The sequence below is a fragment of the Micropterus salmoides genome, unplaced genomic scaffold (assembly GCF_014851395.1).
Source record: "Micropterus salmoides isolate LMB-PRFRI ecotype aquatic unplaced genomic scaffold, ASM1485139v1 Ms_hic_scaffold_5, whole genome shotgun sequence".
Classification (NCBI taxonomy): Eukaryota; Metazoa; Chordata; class Actinopteri; order Centrarchiformes; family Centrarchidae; genus Micropterus; species Micropterus salmoides.
The window spans coordinates 19,723,840-19,744,915 of record NW_024044237.1 but is presented as its reverse complement, the minus strand read 5'-3'; the positions used below and the strand labels follow the sequence as shown (position 1 = coordinate 19,744,915).

At 40.4% G+C, this 21,076-nt stretch overlaps 1 protein-coding gene across 3 annotated transcripts; it reads right to left on the bottom strand.

The window, feature by feature from the left end:
• Positions 1 to 4,898: 4,898 nt before the first annotated feature.
• On the bottom strand, positions 4,899 to 20,474 carry ssrp1a (structure specific recognition protein 1a). 3 transcript variants are annotated; one of them, XM_038698628.1, is made up of 19 exons: positions 20,348 to 20,474; positions 19,480 to 19,559; positions 18,442 to 18,627; positions 15,725 to 15,830; positions 14,980 to 15,173; positions 14,773 to 14,873; positions 14,370 to 14,499; positions 14,161 to 14,264; positions 13,718 to 13,846; positions 13,413 to 13,634; positions 12,291 to 12,363; positions 12,154 to 12,159; positions 10,341 to 10,473; positions 10,194 to 10,239; positions 9,926 to 10,058; positions 9,568 to 9,735; positions 8,716 to 8,813; positions 8,452 to 8,623; positions 4,899 to 5,458 (listed from the first exon to the last, which is right to left on the bottom strand). In XM_038698628.1, the coding sequence occupies exons 2-19, from the start codon at positions 19,531 to 19,533 to the stop codon at positions 5,393 to 5,395; spliced, it is 2,121 nt and encodes a 706-aa protein (XP_038554556.1). In that variant the 5' UTR covers positions 19,534 to 19,559; positions 20,348 to 20,474; the 3' UTR covers positions 4,899 to 5,392. The 3 variants fall into 3 exon arrangements, with proteins under 3 accessions (XP_038554556.1, XP_038554557.1, XP_038554558.1); XM_038698629.1 differs by lacking the exon at positions 20,348 to 20,474 and adding an exon at positions 20,007 to 20,025; XM_038698630.1 differs by lacking the exon at positions 12,154 to 12,159 and having other exon boundaries at positions 20,348 to 20,473.
• Positions 20,475 to 21,076: the final 602 nt, after the last annotated feature.

Genomic DNA, 21,076 nt, shown 5'->3' with positions numbered 1-21,076 from the left:
GTGGCCTGTGATCATCTGCTTCATTGCATGTCTGATTACTCTCACTCTACTCCCTTACTGTCTTCGTTTCATTGGTTTATGACACAAACTGGACCTCCCCTTCCTTCACTTAAATGAGCAAGAAAAGTGTAGCTCTGTCCCTCCCTCTTTCCCTTTCTTTCTTCACCACAATTTCCCATCTTCTGTGCCCCTTTTCTCTCACTATCTCTAGTTTATTACAGCTATGTACTGTTGAAAATATACAGTTATTCAGGGACACTAATCGCTAACCCATACATCCATTTTCATTTGCTCCAGACACATGTCTGACATGCTTTTAGTGGGTTTTGACATTTGTTTAGTGCTTTTATCTAAAGCAAGCTACATTACCATCACTAGATTCATGTCTCGGTGAGTGACTTAGAAGGAATCTAACCCACAAACCTGCCTATTTCATTCAGAAACATAAATGATGCAACGTCTAAAGCTGTTTGATAGCAGCAAGCTACAAAATAAAAATAAGTTTGGGCATTGCATTACCTGTTTATTTCATTGGTTTATGTATTGGTTCATTTTACAGCGAGGCTCTTTAACAGGCTTTACTATAAATGGGACAGAGCTGGTCAAAAGGTTTTCCTCTGTTCACTCTGGTCAGATGTTACACAGGCTTCATGAGGATTGCTAGTTAACAACATACAAGTCTATTAGTTAATTTCTGAATCAGCCTGGTCCCTTTGTGTGGTTTCAATCGTAGATCAAGCTGTTGTATAGTTTGGATGTTGTCCTGTTGGGGTTTTTTTTTTTCATCATTCCTTCACAAAGTGAAAGGGTATTTTTCATTGTACAAGTTTGTCTTAAAAGGCATTTTTAAAGCAAGATGACCATTCCTTCATCAGTTTTAAAATACATCTATCCATCTGTTAATCTTTTGATATGAGCGGAACCGATTCACTGTATATGGGACACTATTAGCGGGGGCGGAGCTAGATTCTTAGCACAGTGAGGGCGGAGCTTCATCATGGGGCGCACCTGCTACAAATTAATTTATACCAAGTTTACATGACCCCAGACTCGAGCTAAGCGCAAACACAGCGCACTGCTCGACGACCTTGCGCGCATGTCGCGGTCAAACTTTCGACAAAAGTTCGATTATTTTGAACTTTGACCGTGGCATGCATGCTGCGCTTTGCGCGATGCAACGATAAACCGCCAGTGAATATAATGGGTTTTACAGCGCAGCAGTGTGGTTGTCTCAGTCTGTCTGAAAGGCCCATAAGTCTGTCCCTCAGAATTCCCATGATGCATGGCGATTAAGAAAGTTTTGTTAAAATTTGCTAATAAGCCTCTTATTTATTTAAAATACAAAAGAATTATAAAAAATAATTGTCATTCTTTACTATTGAAACCAGGAGTGAAGTGCCTGTTTCATTTGATAAGAATGGCTGCACTGCATGTTTTTACTTTGTTGTTATCTCAATGTAATTCTTTTCAACGGTCACGTCTGCATGCAAATGTCATGACCGTTGATGCCAAACATCTGCGGCCCACGTAACGGGTCCCCTACCCAGCCAGGGCCCTGGGTCGACCGCCCCGATTAGTGATGTGCGATACAACTAAATTCCTATTCAATCCAACGCCAAGTAACATCCAGGCTGGTATTATCAATACAAATTTTTTTACATATTTATTTCTAGTTTAATGTGACTTCCCCTCCACCCATTTCTGTATTTGAGGGAAATAAAAAGTAGGCTGTAGGCTTACCAATTTCAAGTAATAGCTGCATAATGACAAGACATCAAACTAATCATATTCTTTAATTATAATAAAAATATCCTGCTCAGAACTGCCGCTTCATAAAATCATCATATTATTTTGACTTCATCTCAGATGTTTAGCGAAGTTGCCAAAGTATTTCAGCCAGACCTGACTGCTTTTACAGTCAGCCATAGTCTGTATTCAATCGCGGGAAATGTAAAGGGCTGCAGCGGCTCACTTCAGAGAAGATCCGTCACAGAGCCGTAGCACAAGCATGACTTTGACAGGCGGAAGGAGAAGTAGTTCCTATCAACCGACTATAATTATTGACAGTATGATATACACACACTCGAATTGACTGTGTTTAGATATCGATCCTTTACGAGAATCAACCCTAGAACAGGAAACGTTGGTATCAGAAATATCAATACTTTAGTATCCATCCGCACATCACTAGTCCCCATCATACAGTCTATGGTCCCCATGCACCCACGCTACCTCAGCTTATGGATATTAGCTGATGGTTAAATAATTTTTGTATCTAAAGGCAACCCACAACCAGCAGGGTCTTCCATTTTCAACACCACTGACAGGACAGCCAATCAAGTTAATCTGAGATCCATTTACAGTTTCTTGAAAGTAGCTGTGAAAACTTCTTAAAATGTCAAAAGTTCAATTGTAACCACTCAGACAAAGGCATATGTTCAATATGTCTCCATTAAACATCATTTTGATCGCCAAAAGTATAGAAAAAAAAAAGCAATCTTATTCTTTACTTACAGGGCCCTATATGAGGCTAGAGTCTCAATGCACTGTAATAAATTACAAACTGTGTTATTATTGACAACTGTGCAATAACTGCGACACACGATAGGACCACTTCTCAATACACTCACGAGCACCGACAGCATCACTGCCTCTCATATCAGGGAGATAATGTAATGATGAAGTGTGTGTGCGTGTGTGTGTGTAGATGTACGTGCCTGGAGAGTATGTCATTTCTTAAGTGGTCCATTATGTGTGTGGTCAATTAATGGTAACCTAATACAAGACACACATAAACACATGCTTTGTACTACAGACAAGCACAGTTGCTTTCAGGCTGCATCTGACTGTAATGTTTATTTTATTTATTTATATATATATATATATATATATATATATGCATTCCTGTAATGGTCAATGATACTGTGAAACCTGTACATCTAGAAATATAAGATGCAATTTGTCAGATCCCAGATGAGGACAAATGTGAGGAAGGAGGGGGAGGATTTTCTGTAGATTTCTTTGTGAAAGGTGAAACCATTGTGAAAGTGATTGCCATGTAACAGGAAGGAATCTATGTAAACACGTTCACACTCAATCCATCTTTTGACCCCCACATTTAGGACATGCCAGCACAAACAGCCCAAGATCACATGAACACAACCTCACACATTAACACACCTACATGAAGGCAAGCACAGACTCTCTTAGTTGGTTCCATGGAAAGTAGTTAAAGATGCAATGGGTAAGAAATGAGGCCACTCTACACCTGTCTCATGCATACAGCGTATCACATATGAGGTCACACTGGTGCTGAGTCCCAAATGGGCACCAGAACTGTATAGAGGAGTGAGCAGCAACGGAACCGTGCTCAGCCTCACAGTGATCACGGACAGACCGGGGCTGAACACAGCCTCTGAGACAGGGCAGTTTGACAACAGGGAATACAGTACCGAGGTGTTTTACAGCAGCTCCAACCAGGACTATGACTCCGGGGAAGACAGAGGCAGGGCGGGTTCAGATGGTGACAGGAGAGGCATCAAGCAGAAGAGCGAGAGGGAGGTCGGGCATCAGAGAGGCAACCAGAGCCAGAATGTAAGGTGTAAAGAATATTTCCTTTCTTGACATTGTGAGTTTCTTTTGTTTATTTATTAGACTAAAAAAAGACAGGTTGTTTAACCCAGCAAACTCACTGCTTGCACACATCTCCCAGCTGAAATTAAGGGGGAGGGTTCAGGTCACAACACCGTCCAAGTGGAAGTGAACCACACATCCGGGAACGTTTAGCTCTTAAAAACCACCCTGTTAGACCCTAACATAGCAGCCCTTCTACAAACCGCTGTGCTCTTATGCTTCGGCCTCCCATTTCAAAACCACTGTCTCTCTAATATTCACCAGTGTCGCCATCTAACTTGCCCTGATAACATGCACTCCCAAACCACCCTGCCTTGTTAAATGGGCCTGAAGACTAACACCAGTGTGGATAGGAATTCTATGAAAATTTCCCATGTATGGCTACAATAACAGCTTGCTCGGTAATGTAGTGGGGCCGCAGCGGCATTCTTACAGCGGTTAGGTGGAGCCTTTCATACGGTGAAAGCCTATGGGTAAAACCATAAACATAACCAAGTTTCATAACATGCACGCTTGGAAGGGATGGCAGCAGGCATTAAAGCAGAGTACCGGGAAGGGGGAAAAAAAGATGACTGTTAAGCATCTTCAACATTGTAAAATTTGACTGATTCAATCAGGAACCAATTTTTACTCATACATACCATTAAAAAATGCCGTCCATATAAAGCCAAAGACACCACCAGAGCTGACATATGCAAATAGAGGTGACATCCTGCTACACTAGGCCTTTTTCACAGCAGACAATTTGACTTGTCATAGTTGGAAAATCACAGGTGTTTCTAATAACTTTAATGATGGCTGTTCACTTTAGGTATCCCACTAAGCCCTGACAGTGAGCCAGCATACACAATGCCAAGACACTGAAACTGAAGCAGCTACATTGAATTCAGCCATCATTAATTGTATTATTTGCACTGATTTTTCTACTCGTGTGAAAATGTCAAGTATATTTTTAAATAGATGCTGCACACACTCACACAGCTGTTATTCAGGTTGATTGCACCTTCTCTCAGGTCAAATGGGAGCAGAGCTATGAGGGATTACATGGAGGTGACCAGACTCCTTGTAGGAATGTGTCCCACCCTAGCAGGTGCAACAAAGTAAGACAAAAAAGGATGTGGGCGATGTCCATTAGGCCCATATAGTCCTGAGAAAAAGTCCAAAGTATATATTGGGTTTGCGAAGCCTTAAAACTTAAAGCTGCTGGTTTCTATTATCACCCAGCAGGATGATGCAAACATTTAATTACAAAACAAACAGCAAAGTGAGGATTTATTAAAAATGGATTTATTTATTCATTCAAGGCTGTAAACATGAAATGGCAAAACACACCCCAAAAACACTTAACTGCAGTTAAATGCTCTACAAATGAAAAACAAAATGGTTTCACATCTGCTTCTCTCTGCCTTATCCACATTAAATCTACACTCCTCAGAGCTAAATAGATAAAACTACCACCACCACCAACGATGGAAAAAACCCTATAAGAATTCTGGGGAAAGTGGTGCACCAGCATACCATTTCTCTGAACTGTCAGCAGGAAACACATACTCAAATATCAAATCATTACATGATATTTTAGATTCAGCCACAAAATGTGTGCACTCTTAAAGATAAACATGTAGAAGATGAAGAAGGTAAAGAAACAAAACCCCAACTCAAGTCTGCTGATTCTGTCAGTCCATTTGTGTGATATCAACACAGAGAGTACAAATGCTTGGTCCTTGTTTGTGTGTACGGTGGGTAAAGGTTTTTGTGTTTAGTCAGACTCTTCCTCTGAGCTGGCAGGCGTGGACACAGCCTCTTCCTCCTCTTCATCTGAATCCTGGTTACAAAGGACCAAGAAAAGGGGGTAAGAACGTGTGTAATAAAGACAAGATGTTTTTTAATCTCTCTGTAATTATAGGATGAAGTTAAAATATGTAGATGTGAGCGATACTGAGGCTTTACATCAATTTTTTCAGTTTAAGTAAGAGATAACACACCTAATGAGTTGTCAGGTATATGGAGCTAGAATTGTGTCTCTATTACATGCGAGAAAATAAATGATCTGAGAGAAAAAGTTATCACACTGATAGCAAAAAATAATATTTGAGACTAAAAAAAAGTTTTGAGAGAAAGTATTTTCTCTTAGAACATAAAAGAATGTAATTTTTTTAATTATTTGAGAAAAAAAATCTCTCAAAATACTTTGAAAAGAAATCTCAAATATATATTTTTTGCTATCAGTGTGAAAACATTTTCTCTAAATGCTAAAGGTAAATGCTCAAGTTAACTTGTGATCCAACAGCTGTAGCTACCGTCGCTCATTTCACTCACTCATTTAGCGCACACACACAGAAGTTGGAAGCAGGGGTGGTGTAGGCCATTTACGATGTAGCATGGTCTGTGCTCACTACTGGTGTGTGAGTAGGTCTGCACAACACAAACCGAACAATGGTGTAATGGTTCAGTTCGACTCCCAAGACAAGATGATGCTCACCCGACTGGCCAATAGGAACGTGGCCCCGCCCATGACACAATTTTCACAGCGAAAGCAAAATCCTGACACGAGAGCAAGAAATTGCAAATTTGCAAAGAAAAGAATTTTGATTTTTTTTTTTTGAGAAAATGTTTTCACACTGATAACAAAAAATAGTTTTAAAGTATTTTAAGAGAGATTTTTTTTTCTCAGAAGTAATTTCAAAAATTAATATTTTTTCATGTTCTATGAGAAAATACTCTCAAAACTTTTTTTAGTCTCAAATATTTTTTGCTATTGGTATGAAAACTTTCTCTCAAATATTCTTTTTTCTCTCATGAAATGCTTTTTTGCCATCATTGTTAGAACTTTTTCTCTCAAACTTTTTTTCCCCCTCTCAGATCATTTATTTTCTCGCATGTAATAAAGACACAATTCTAGCTGCATACAGGTGGTGCCAAAAATGTCAATGAGATGTTTGAGGTAATTTAGAAAGTGTTTCCATTCCATTGTTTTTCCACCAGAGACAAGTTCATTTTTCATTGGCACAATTTCCCACTCGGTCAAAATGAACCACATTGAAGAGATTATTTGTTTATGGTATGTTAAAACTAGGGCTGAACGATTAATCGCATTTGTGATATCGCAATGTGATAAAATGAGATTTTCTAATCGCAAAGGCTGCGATTACGCACTGGTCACATGACACGCAAAAGTAAACCAGTCTGCAGAGGAAGCATCAACTTTGCAAGTTTCGCTGTACCTCGACTTGTTGTTGTAAAATAGCACCCGCCACCCACGGGTAAATTGGTGGTGGTGGGTGAAATATTTGGGCCACAAGTACTACAGAGGCCCAGTCTGTCCCGAGTTACAGCCTGGTTACAGCCAGTGCGCTACTTACCAGCATGGGAGACTGCGGGGGTGAGGGACTCCGCTGTTGTCGGAGAATTACCAAGCTTGTCTATTAAACACGAGAGGCGTCACTTGGTTTTATTTTCGGTGGCCAACTTTTGAACTGAACCTTAAACTGAGTATTTTTTTGTTTGCGTACTGGGATATAGAAAGATTGACTCCTCGGAGATTTGAACTGAGATAAGGACTCATTAATTGGTGGTTGAACTGTGGGTTTTGTATTGAGTGCTTACTGTATAACACACTGTAACGAACTTAGTTTTTCTTGTGGTCTGTAGGTAGGCCGACCTGATATTATATCATTATTTAATGCCATGACTTGACTCAAATTATCTTTCTCAAATTTTAAAAATTTGATACTTCTTCCCCACCATTGCTTATAATAATTCATGCATCACCAAATTTCATTAACACAGGCCTGACCCCTAAAAAAGAACAGTGTGTAGTATGTTTAATCTATCTAATCTCTATATTTTGTTCGTCATACTACACTGATTTACTGCTTGTCCGTTTTGAATACAGGAGGTAAAGACCTTAAAAATTAATTGCATATTAAATCGCAATATTTATAAAAGAAATTGCAATTCGATTTTCCAAAATCATTCAGCCATATTTAAAACATTTCTGTATCACTGGATATCCATATATAGATTTTTTTTCCAACTCCCAAATAATAATTAATATCAGTCTGGTTATAGCTGCATTACACACACTAAGAGAAATGATTGATTGCTTCCAAATTTTAAACACACTTTACAAGAACAGAGAATACCGGTGCACTTTGCTACGTAGTATAGCAGAGATACCTTGCGTTCCCATGTCTCTTATATACACATATCACCTCTCTATCACAGTCTCTTGCCAACTCTAGCTCTCACCTTCGACTTCTCCACATCCTCTCTGATCCTCCCCATTTAAAAAGTCCTCCCTTTCCTCCTCATACCATGAGTTGACTTGGATGAACATAAAACATGTTTGAAAATGAACATCCCAAGTCCTTACTAAGTAGCTATTCTATCGTAGCTTATCTATAGATCAGTTACTTGTGTGTGGATTTTTTTATATTAAAAATACAGCTTAACCTCTAGTAAGTTTTACTGTCCTTTAGTAGAGTTTAATACTGCAAACAAACACCTGCAACATTTTGGGTATAATGTACTCAGTCACTAGAATCTAATGGACACCTGCTAGTGAATCAGAAACAATCAAATAGCCTCTATACTGATCTATAATGCACAGCCAGAAGTGGTGGGAAACAATGTTACACCCTAATGTGTGTTATCACTACCAATTTGTTTTATCCAGAAAACTGACTCACTGCAGTGAGTGATGACATGAGTGTTGTGGTGAACGGAGAGAAACAAACTGACGAGGATGAATCTGATAATGGATCCTGCTGCAGCCTGTCTGATAATCGGCACATCATTAACCATTACTGGCTTTACCTTCTTCCTCTTGGACTTGCTCTTGTGGTCGGAGTCTGATGAACTCTCGCTGGTCTCTATAAACTCTCGACTCTTGAAGCTGTCGTTGCCGCCTGCCCTCTCCTTGTCCTTATCTCCTGCAGCAGACTTCCTTTTCTTCTCCTCCTTTTTACCTCCAGATTTTTTACTCTCCCTAACGTTTGAAGGGCGGGGAAAAAAGTCACATGTGTGTAAGACTGGTAGAAAGAATAAAATGAACATGAGTTGCCACGTTGCAGGCCTTACTTCTTGGAACTGGAGGTCGGTGCTCCGCCGCTCTCTTTGTACTCTTTCTTTGCTTTGTCATACTGGCTCTTTGCCTCGCCTGCCTTCGTTTCCCACTCCTGTAGGAAACGGTGAAGAAGGAAAGGAGAGGAATGAATAAAACATCACAGGACAAATGGATAAAGACTGTAACATCATTGGTTTGTTTTAACATTGACCTGCATAGCACAAGATCAACGCAGCACAGATGTAATGAAACGATCATAATTAAACTGTTTGGTGAAACCAATCTTTCTGTGCTTTCTAAAACTAAATGCATTTAGACCAATTAATACAAGCTTACTTTCCTAACACAAAAAATACAACCTAAGATAAGTGTAGGCTCTGTTCTGACAACTGAGGCATGATAAATGTCATGGCCAAACCTTAAGCTAGACACCCTTTATACATTACATCAGATGCATTTTTTTGTTTTAAAATATAACCCCTTACATGATACTTGTAAAAATGTAAACAATCATACAAGACTTTGAGACTATAGTCTATTAGCGGCATCTCCTGAATAAATTATTCAAGCAAGACTAAATTACAAACACTATTTCTAAGTCTAATTTATTAAGTGTTTTGGTTAGTCAGATACAATCTTAGGGAAACACCAACAGTGGCTGCAGAGAAAAAAAAATGTAAAAAGTATCTATCTATCTATCTATCTAAATTAAAATGATCATGACTACAGCTTGCATATTTCTTGCTTCTGAATCATTCTATGGCTATTCTCACTGAACACAACAGTCAAAAATAAATATCTAGGGTTGTGAGAGCAGAGGAGAAAACTAAAGCAAATTGTCTAAATTGCAAATTGTCATGTCTCACCTCCTTGTCGTCTTTGCTCAATTGCCTCCACATTTCTCCGGCCTTCTTGGAAATCTCTGTGATGGAGATGCCCGGATTCTCCGACTTGATTCGCTCGCGGCTGGAGTTGAGCCACAGCATGTAGGCACTCATTGGCCTCTTGGGCCCGCCGGTATCTTTCTGTTTCTTCTACTCCGATTGAAGGAAGGAAGGAAGGAAATTAAATGTTTGCAATTATACAGGTTTTAAAACTAGGGGCATCCTTCTGAAAAAAAAAGAAAAACTGCTGCTTGAATATTGTCTTCTTTTGGCTGTTAAACTAATGCCGTAAAACCAATGTTTTTCTCATGTTTTCTCCCTTTGCCAACCGCTCTCTCACCTCTTTGCGTGGTTTCCTTTCTTTTTTCTCTTTCACCACTTTGGCTTTCTTGACTTTCTTCTTCTTTGCGCTCTCATCCTCGCTTTCGTCCCCATCGTCACTGCTGTCGCTCGCTGAGGCATTGCTGTCGTATCTGATTGACAGAGATCGAGAAACAGAACAGGAGGGAAATTTATAAGCTGGTGATAAAGGTAATGTAGCAATATATTCCCAAGGAAAAGGTGAACAGACTCAAAACAAACAGCAATATTAAGAAAAAGTCGCTCACTCTTCTGCAATGTCGTCATCTTCTTCTCCAGGGTTGAAAGACTCATCTAAAGAGTGAAAAAGGACAGAAAAGCCCCCAATCAAATCTGCTGATTTTCTGAACTCTACATGTATGGCCTACTTCTGTCATACTGTGACCATTACTCACCGCTTTCGCCATCTGATTCGTCGCTGTCGTTGCCCTCCTCTCTGATTTTGCCCTCAGCCTTCATCCTCTCCAGGTAGGCATCGTGCTGGTCGTCATCTGAGTCGCTGTACTCGTCAATTTTACCCTTCATACCCTGAAAGTAAATTGCATGGTCAAAACCACAATACAGGATAACCATAGGAGAGTCCTCCTCATGTAAGACCATTTTTGTATTCTTAACTGTCATGTTTCTTTCACCAACATGTCAGTCAAGAGTAAATAGAAGAATTTCACACCACAATGTTGTCTGTCCTGTTGTCAGAAAACCTCAGACAAAAACATGTGTTCAGACTGCAAAGTGACCCACATCTGATTTTTCACATGCGGGTCACTTTCAGGCAAATTGGAGTCTGATATGGGCCACATTTAAAAAAATAATGTCAACAGTCAATCAAAATAATCGGATCTGGGCAATAAATCAGAATTGAGCATTAAGGCCAACAGTATATTGTTTCAGCATCAACATCGCATTGTGCCCATGCGCAATAGTCACATCGCAGGACATGCGATGTAAACCAAGTCAAATTAACTCAAGTTTTTTGCTCCTTGATACAAAATGAAAACTTGCACAGTTCTCATTTTCCATGACTAATCTACAGGAGAAGTCTGTCTGATGTAACAAATTACTCTGATTTAAGGGTTCTTGGATACACGGAGTTTGTTGCTACTGAGAGACAAGCCAATCACAATACTGTTCTTCCTCAGTTTATTAAACAACCAAAGCAGGCCCCCGCCCCCCGTTAGTTGTTGACAACAACTTGAAAATAAGTGAGGAACAGGAGAAAACCACCACAAATCCACAGTGGATTTGTTTACAAAAAGAAAAGCAATTTTTGTAAACCACTCAGGGGGCTGGTGTTCAGCTGCTCTTTTTTATTTAAAATACATTTACTGCATTAAAGCTCAAAAAATATGGCTTATTTGTTTTTATTATCTACGCATTTTCCCCCACACACCGAAACACCCCGATAATTTTAGGATGCTTAATTGAGCAACTGGAGTCATCTAGTGAAAATTCCTGTATTTTTTCTTATCGCAGAAATAAAAATATTGTTTTTTCCAATATTATGCAGCCCTAGCATACAGAATGAACGTAGCCATAGTGTCATGTGTCAGATGTTATCTCTTACTTTTTAGGAATACATAAACGTGTAAGGACTTTTAGAGGCTGACAGTGTTGTAATGTTATCTTAGACCAAAACTGAACTATTTTCTCGCTGCGTTAGTTCCCTTTGTCTGTCAGGAGACGGAGAGACAACAAACCAGGGAGACTCTTATTAAAACAACAGGAAATGGAGATCGGGCCCATTAATTTTCATTAACCTACTCCGCTGACCCCATCACCATGCCAACTACCAGTGAAACACAGTTGGAGCTTCAGCTGGGTTGACCAGGAACTTGGACATGTCAACAGACAGCATTGAGAATAATGCAATCAGCACTGCCTGTTTGCAGCAGTGGTCGTGATGACAGCTGTGTCGAGTGTTAAAGCACACCAAACGTCCCCGGGCCACACATTAGTCAGCACGATGCAAAGAAACACACACAATCAGTTATCGGAGTCCCACACTCCTTCACCCTCATGTCCCATGATTAGTCATATATTCACTTAGGATTCATCATGTTTGGTCTGACCAAAATCAAGATTATAGGACAATTCTATTCTCACACACCGCAGCACACCATGCAAGCAAAAAAATAAATTAAAAAAAATCACTCCACATCGCCAAATTCAAGTGTATATTCCACATGTGACGCCCATAACCATACCCACCTTCTTCTACAGGAGTACAAGGACAAACACATAGGAGAAGGCGAATCAATATCTGGTATGGAAGTCTGTCAGAAGTCATGTAATATCTTTGCTTTCAAACTGGGAGATGTTGAAATGTGAAATGACAAATGAGTTACCTCTTTGAATCCTCTGTTCTTGATGTTGAGCTTCTTGGCATTAACAAAGTCAAACAGTTTGCCGTACTCTTCTCTAAAGGAAAGGAGAAAGCCTGGGTTACTTTGGCTGAAATTCACAACATAGGATCAGGGCTGGACGACATGATCTAAAATGTATGTTTATCTCAATAACAATGGATGCAAGTATTTTTCAAATACATCAATACATGACATTTCCAGTATGGCCAGGTTGAGTGTCTGGACTGATTACTTGACTGAACTTCTGGTTAGATGTCGTTGGTTTCTTGCTCAATTTTGTATTTACTGAAAACGGAGATCAGGTTAAATTTTGGTTAAGATTCAAAATGTCAGTAATTCAATAGATTTTGTGCTCTGAGAATGTAGTAAAGTATAATAAACTAAACTCAATGAAAATGTGTGAAGATCCAGGTTGGAATCTCATCTGAGGAGGTAGTTTAATTCATACAGTCTTTTGAAATACAATCATGCATTACAGCAACTTTACTGCAAACCTCCAACCTTTATGATGACCATTATTGTCATGACATACTGTATACTGTTCCAGTCATTAATACTTGCTAAGCACCTAAATACAAGTAAAATTCTCTTGGTTATTTGAACAACCTGTAATGGTTTCCCACCACGATGCACTCTTTTAGGTGACATTGGCCGAGTTGTATACAGTTTGTTTGCTCTCAGATTTTGGCTCTGCTGATAGCTATACGCACAGGGTGTGAGACAACACAGCTCTACGTAAAGAAGCAATAATCAATAATCTGCTTTTCACTGTCTGGATGTTTAAAAAAAAATCCTATCCTTGTTTCAGAAACCCAGATAGGCCTTTCTGACACTGACTGTCACAATTCTTTTCTATTGATATCTTCAATAAAGACAGTGTCATTAAAAAAGCAGTCAAGATATTGAGCCTACCTACCATTGTAAACCATCAGAAACCTGGATAATGTTAGGATAAACTATATGGGAGTATGAACAACCAGGTCACTCTATGATCCATAACAACATCATGTCCTGATCATCTTGATCAAAACCACGATGGGAGTCATAACCAGGATGCTAGTGTGCATGAAAAAGTTACAAAGCTTCTGCGTGTGGTGTCCTCACCTCTCAATGCTGCTGAAGGTGTACTGATTCCCCTGCTTGGTCTCAATCTCAAAGTCAAAGGATCGCGTCGTGGTGGTGCCTCGCGCGAAGTTCACGCAGGAGATCTCCTCAAAGCGCAGGTGCACGGGTGGCTTGTGGACATAGATGAAGCCCCTCTCCAGAGGGTAGAGGAGGCCTGAGGACGCCTTGTAGGAGCAGGTGATGCACTGAGCCCCGGAGTGACTGTGGAAGAATGGGGCATGTTTAACAGGGTCTATTTAAGTATAGAAGAAAATTAGTTTTTAATGTGTCTATTAGGTGCTCACCCCTGGAAGTTTCCAGGCACGGTGATCTTGCGGTTGACCAGAGCCTTCATCACCCTGCTGACCATCTCATACAGAGACCCTGACATGTTTTTACTGAGTTTGCCCTCAAAACGGCGCTCCACGTCCTCTCTGTTAGACACACAGAGGAAATGACAGAATTACTATGTTGGAATTAAACACTTTCCGGTATCTGTAACAAAGCAGAAGAACAGAAGAAGTTGCTGGTGCCACTGTGAACAAATGAAAATCCCTCCTCTAGATATTTGCTTCCCCCTTGTGGATACAAGCTTTACAACATAAAAGGTGATTGTTGACCACACTCAGATTTTGTGTTCTCATTAAGTTGTGTTGCTATAAGAGCGGTCTTGCATTACCAATATAACAGGCTCATATTGCTTTTGACTAAATGAAACTCATGGCTTCCTTTACTATCACACACTCACTCGCTCATGTTGAGGGTGAGGCTGATGTCCTCTTCCTTGGAGAAGAGCAGGATGAGAAAGTGATAACGAGTCTGACCCTGCTTGATGGGAGGATCCAGACTGATCTATTAAGACAACAAAATAATGACAAAGAGTGTGAAAGGGAACAAGAGAAACAGCAAGGGGAAGGCTTATTTGGGTTACAAAAATAAAATATAAAGTCCACTTACCACAAAGAACATCTGCCTCTGATCCTTGTGTGGCAGCAGGAATAGACGGAGGACGGTGGTGTAGGGAATCTTGTAGTCAAAGGTCTTACCATGCAGGTGAAGGAAAGTTGGGTAGATACGGATGTCGTATCTGAGTGAGCAGAAAAGTCAAATCAGAGAGCAGTCTAGTTAAATTCTTAACTAAGTTGAATGGTGTAAACAACAGTACTCTAAACAAGGGAGTTGAGCACAAACTGTCATGTTTGGACATTTACCAATGTGGCTTCCCCTGCCAATACTGCTTTAATTCATGACACTACAAGCTGGTGCTCACCAACGTTCAGTTAGTTTTCAATTGACGGGATAACATAAATGAGGAAATCTGTGAGTGACTTGGTTTTGTGTTTAAACGTTGATCTTCTACCTTCCTCTGGGTGTAAGACACTGCAACTCTTTGAAGATACACACAGCGTCTCCTGTGGCCTGGATCACGTCAGCCTTAGACAACACACTCTGGGCAAACGCCTGTGGGAAAACACACTTTAGTACTATTACCAACATAGATTAAAAACAGAGCTTTAAGCAATATAACAGCTACTGGTAGAAAAGGAAGTAGCCCGTCCTTCTTCACCTCGACAGGGTCTTGTCGTTCATCAGCCTGGCTGGGTGGGACGTAGAATCGGACCTCCATGAGGGAGACCTCGGTGTCGTCATTCTGGTGAAATTCCAGAGTTACTTCGTTCTTCCCCGTGGCGCACTGGGACACGTTGGACAGTGGGATCTCAAACGCGGAATTGTCGTTTACATCAAATGATAACAGCGGCCCTGCAATGAGAGAAGGAGTCACAAACAAGAAACCTAGTGTCACAGTGGAAGCTTATTATTTTTTTTAAATCTAATTTTCACTCAGGTTATATCATTATAGGATCTTTTAGTTAGTAAAGACGAAATTCAGGTCAGATAGACATAACAACATTATCGACTTTTTAGATTTGGGTTGATAATATTGATAATGACATGCTGAATCATTGAGAATAAAATGATCTTGACAGCCCTAGCTGCTAATTTCACCCTGGTCTTCACTTGCAGAGCATAGTATACATTACAAATGAAGTGAAATGAAGTAGGTTATTTAATTATTTATTGGCAATATTTGATCATTTCAACATTTCAAACAAAAACATTTTTGTTTTGAAAAATCTGACATTTTATAGTAAAACCAATTAATTGAAAACTTGCAGATTAAGCGATAATGAAAGTAATTAGTAGTAGTATTTAGTTGCAGCACTTGTATCCATTACTACAGTGACGCTGTGTCAAAAATAATCTTGCAGAAGCTTACTGGTATGGACATTTCAGTCGCTGTGTGTTTTTACCTGAGAACCTGGCTGTTCCCCAGTTCCATCCTTTCACACACATGTCCTTCTCCACCAGCTCCACCTTGTAGTTAGTCTTGAAAAACTCTGAGATCTTCTCAAAGTCCTGAAACAAAGTTGACAGGAGAAGAAGTGATGAAAAGAACAAGAGGAAGGCTTCAAGTTAGCAAGACAGCAAGACCCTGGCACTGCATGGGTCAGGAAAAAGAGGGGTGAGGGGATGGAGGGCTAATTAATCACAACGCAATTATAACCACGCCAGCCGCTGAGGCCTCTTGGGAACACTGGAGGTGAATGTAATCCATCCGCCCTCCCTATCCTCCTCCTCCTCCACACACCGCTGCTGACAATCAGCCTGTTTATTTATCCTGCAGGAAAGGACACGCACTCACACACAGAGACAAACACACGGACAGTCTCTCACACACACACACACACACACACACACACATGTGGAAGTGATTGCGGTGCGCGAGTGTGTGCAGGGTAGAGAATGGGACTCTGTGGGAAACAGAGTTTACGCACCTGGATATCTGCCTGTCCATAAGGTTATTACAGCCAATTAGAGCCCAGAGAGTCAGTGTGTGCGCGCACTACAGTTCATCAGTGTGTTTGTCAGCCTGGATTAAGGCGTTGTTTACATAGCAGAGCATGTGTGAGCAGATGTGTAAATGCATACAAATCAAGAGTTTGTGCAGAAGTGGCCTGTTGGTGTTGATGTATGAATGTGGGTGCGTGTTTATTCCCAGTGTCCTCATCAGGGGCGCTGTTGAGTGTTTCTCATTCCTCATTACAGTTGTGGCAGATTTGTTGTTGCTCAGCTCATTTAATCATAATAAACACAGACCCCCCACTGTCCACCACAGACATACACACAGGCTAACCATACATAACCAGCCCCTGTCTGTCTTTTATTACATTTTTCAACCATGCTCTCCAAACAATCTTTAACCTCTCATCTATTAAAACCATGGATCTATTAAGAAACACTGGTTAATGTGTTTCTGCTTCCACGTGTATGAGCCCCCAGAGACACAAATGGCATTACAATTATTTAACAACAAAGCTCTTCAAGACTTAATGGATCAAATTCTGATTATACAAAGAATCATGTCGGGGTGTTTGTGATACTCAGAAAAGTGTATAAATCGTTTTACAACCGTTCCTTTTCTGATTGTATATGGGGGGGAAACAGTATTTTTGAGCCAGTGTGCGTCATGTAACGCTACGCTACAGAGTTTGGCCATTACATCAGAATCACCTCACAGACCAACGCTGCCTCAATACTCACATAAATGTAATGCTGAAATTTGCTGGTTATATAACTCAGTTTCAGTACTGGTGCAAAATCATTGTTTTCTATACCTGACTTTGACGAATATAAGCATTTTGTTCACCTAAAAAAAGAAGCCAGATTTATTTAGTGTTAAAAATAGAATCAGCTGTACTGGACTTGTCTAAATAAAATACAGTTCAAAATCAACAACTCTTTTCTTTTAATCAGTCACACCTGTTAATAAGTAAAGGAGACTATGAATCTGACCAGGCATTTAAAGCCAACTTTCTTGACATTATTCTAGATATAATTTGTCCCATAAGAAAGGACTGAGGTTGAAACATTTCCGTCTTTACCAAAAACACTTTGTCGTTCGATAAATCAGCAAAATGTAACCAAACCATGCAACTGCGTACATTCAATGCCCATGTCTTGGGCCAATTACAATCTCCACTGCGACACAACATAGCGACACAAACAGAAGTGACACACACGCCTCTACACCCCTAGATGCTCCAGCAGACATTTACAGGTCAGCTACATAACAGCCTCTCTGGCAGAGAGTCAATGTCGTGCTCAACAACACTTCAGAAGGACAGATGCAGCAAAGCTTCTGTACAGCTCGCCAGCGGCTAAACCTCCGAGCCAATTCTCGATTACCGACACTGGCTGTGGGATAATAAACAATGACATCACACCCTGTGCTTTGGGAAGAGAGGATCCATCTCCAAAAAACTATGCTGATTAACCCCAGGAGACGCCACCGCTCACAGCCACTGACTCTAGGTTATACCCGCTCCTCGATCCCAGTTTTTTTACTTGCGTGCTGACATTCCCTATACTCTGAGCAGCAGCAGGGGGGTGATAAAAAACAAACAACCACATTTTTTTCCCCTAGTCTGTCTTCTGAGCCAAATTGTTTCAGTGGATTGATATAAACACTGACTCACATGAACCGATGATTACACTGTTTATGGAACGCACATGCTAGCGCTGGTTTCCCTCATTAATCCCATTAGGAGCCTTGGAGAGAAGAGCCAACTCATTCACATACTTCTGACACACACACACACACACACACACTCAAGTGGTGGCCTTTTCATAAGATGGGACAGTTTTCCGTGGAAATGTCAGACAAGGGATGGAAGTTGTTTATCGGCGGTCCCCTTGCTTGTGTTACATCCCAGGTCATAAACACAGCGGTGGACAAACCCAGTGGTTTGTCTCAGTCTGTAATATTCCACTGTTGCCTTGTTCTCCTCTGAGTAAGGTAACAATTATTTTCCAGAAACCGAGAAGAAAAAAAAAAAAAAAAAAAAACACAAGGGAGAAAGATTTACAGTCTGCTGAGAGCCAGATCCACCTTCTAAACCCCAAATAGAAATTAACATATCTACAGGGAGCCTGCAGGTATGTCTCCAGATAAAAGAACCACACTCACCGTGTCCCTGAAGCCATCATATTTGTAGACATGTCCTGTGCTGGTGCCCAGCTTGATGCCGTGACCTAAACACACACGTCTCCACTGGGCCAGGTTGAGTTCACTAGCTGGGATGCTGTCCACCTTCCCTGTCTTGCTGCTCTTATAAACAACATTTTGCTTGCTGAAACGCAGTCGCCCATCGTTCTGCAAGGGGAAGAGATACAGACACAAAAAGACACAGGACTTCTGTTAAAATTATGGATTTTAAAGCCCCAAGAAAGCTTGGTTATAGTAAAGCTGAAACGAGAAGCTGATTAAATCGACTGACAAAAATTAATCAGCCCATTTTGACAATTGACCTAACAATAGTCGTTTTTTGAAGCAAAAGGGAAAAAAAATGCACTGGTTACAATTTGTCAAATGTGAACATTATCTCTGGATTTTAGACCGTTTGTCGGACAAAACAATCAATTTGAAGGCGTGAACTTAGACTCTAGATTTTTTCCCCTTTTTTATGATATTTCTGACCAAACAACTACTAACAAAATAATCTGCAGATTAACTGATAATTATATGAACTGTTATTCTGTGCCTAGCTCACTGGGTAAACATCCAAATGATTTTGGGCGAAAAACTATGATTGATCATTTTCCCCTTGACAACTTTGAACATTTTGAACCAAAGGTGATTAACATTTAAACATAAATAACATTCAGCGCAGAAGAGTCTGTAGAACCACAAATCAATGATTAAAACCATATCAATAATAACGAGTTTCAGCAAATACAAAGCAGGTTACTCGTTTCAGACTTACGCCTATACTATGGTTACAGGGTCTGTTTAAAAATTTACAACAGGATGTTTTTATGTTTGACTAATTTTACAAATTTATTCAGACACACGTTTTATAACTCCACAAATGGACAAATATTTGGAGTATTGCTGAGCTGGTATTATGCCTTTTTAAAGTGTAACGTTATATCAGCCTGCGTTTCCAGCATAATTCCTCTCTATGCATCAGTTAGAGAGCAGAGGAGGTTGATGAGGATTACTGACCCAGGAGCCTTTGACCTCCTGGTAAATCTCGTTGAACTCCAGTGTGTCTCCCATCTCAGCTACAGGCGAGGACTGGTGCTCTGCAGGCAGAATAAAATACATTAGATCGACCAAACACCCGGGGACTTATATCAAGCATGCCATTTATCATTGGTTTATCGTTTGTATTGCTCCCCCTGGTAAAGTTATCAGTTTGGTTGATGAAAACATGATGGTCTGACGCGCAGTGAGCGAGCCAGACTGAAGAGAGAGGGGTACCTGCCATCCTGTGATGCTGTAAATATGAAAAGCTGATTTTTTTTTCTGTTAACTGTTGGATTTATTTGTGTTATGCGTTAGAGTTTAAAGCACAGAGTAGAGATGTGAGCTAGCTAACGTTAGCTAACAGTTTACGTTGTTGGCAGTAAAAGTCATACAGCGAAGTTTCACGAATATTTCAACCGTTATTTTCTGCTGACGTAACTCATCTCGTTAAGTTAACGGTTAACGTTAGGTCCCACTGTTCCTGAATAAAAACGATAACTTACGTCAATGGGGCGCCTCTAACAATAGCCAGGCTAACTGGAACTGCAGCGGGTGCGCTTGTTTTATGACTCGATGTTGCAATGAGTCCGACTTGAGTACTCAGTTTAACAGAGTTAACATGCAGCACCGCCATGTAGAGACACGACGTACATACAATCGAGCGCTCCGGCAAAGCAAGGCCGGTGTAACGTTAAAGAAATCAAGTGATGTTCAGAGACAATTTTGCAAACGTAGTACGACCAAATAAAGCACGTTAGCAATCTATATTCTTTTTACGTACAAACATCCCACAATTAGTTTCTAAACAAGCTATAAAACACCATTTCAAAACTTCAAGTCTTACTGTCTATATGCTGAGCAGCTTCGCCTGTTTCCCGCGTGTAGCATCGGGCGCTAGCGCTACGTCACAGGAAAGAATCAGAGGATGCTTGTATCTACTTCCGGTTTGACCAAGTTGTTTTTTTCTTTTCTTTTAATCGATAAGCTTTTAATGGAAAGTACACACATACACACACACTGGAGTATTTTACTCGCAGATGTGTGTGTGTGCTCCTCGGAAACTCCTGTCTGAAAACAGAGGCGGAGCAGACTGCAGTGACCACGCGTCACCACTGGAGGGCACACAAGACATCTAAGGAAATTATAGAAAACACAACTGAACACAGAGTGCAAATCTGCTGGGGTACCTTATCTCTGGTGCCATAGCTTACGTTATTAATACGAGTGAACGGTGAATAATAGACTACATAATTTACTATGCCACAGTCTAAACAGTTATTTAAACTTTTGATACAGAGCAGACCTCATGTGACCGTGGGAAAGTCCTGCATCACATTAAACACATGCGGGATAGGTGGCCAGATTAATCTGCCAGGAAGGTTTGCGGCAAAAATTAACTGTTTGGTCCCTACAAACTCTTCTGTTTCTCCCACTCTCTGTGCAGCGTGTTAATTTTTTCTTCTTGCCCCTAGATTTGCTTCGTAGTAATTTGATTAAACAAATTAATTTAAGAAAATTAAACAGCCTTTGGAAAAGCACAAAACTGAAATAAAAAACAGGGACTCATTAGGCC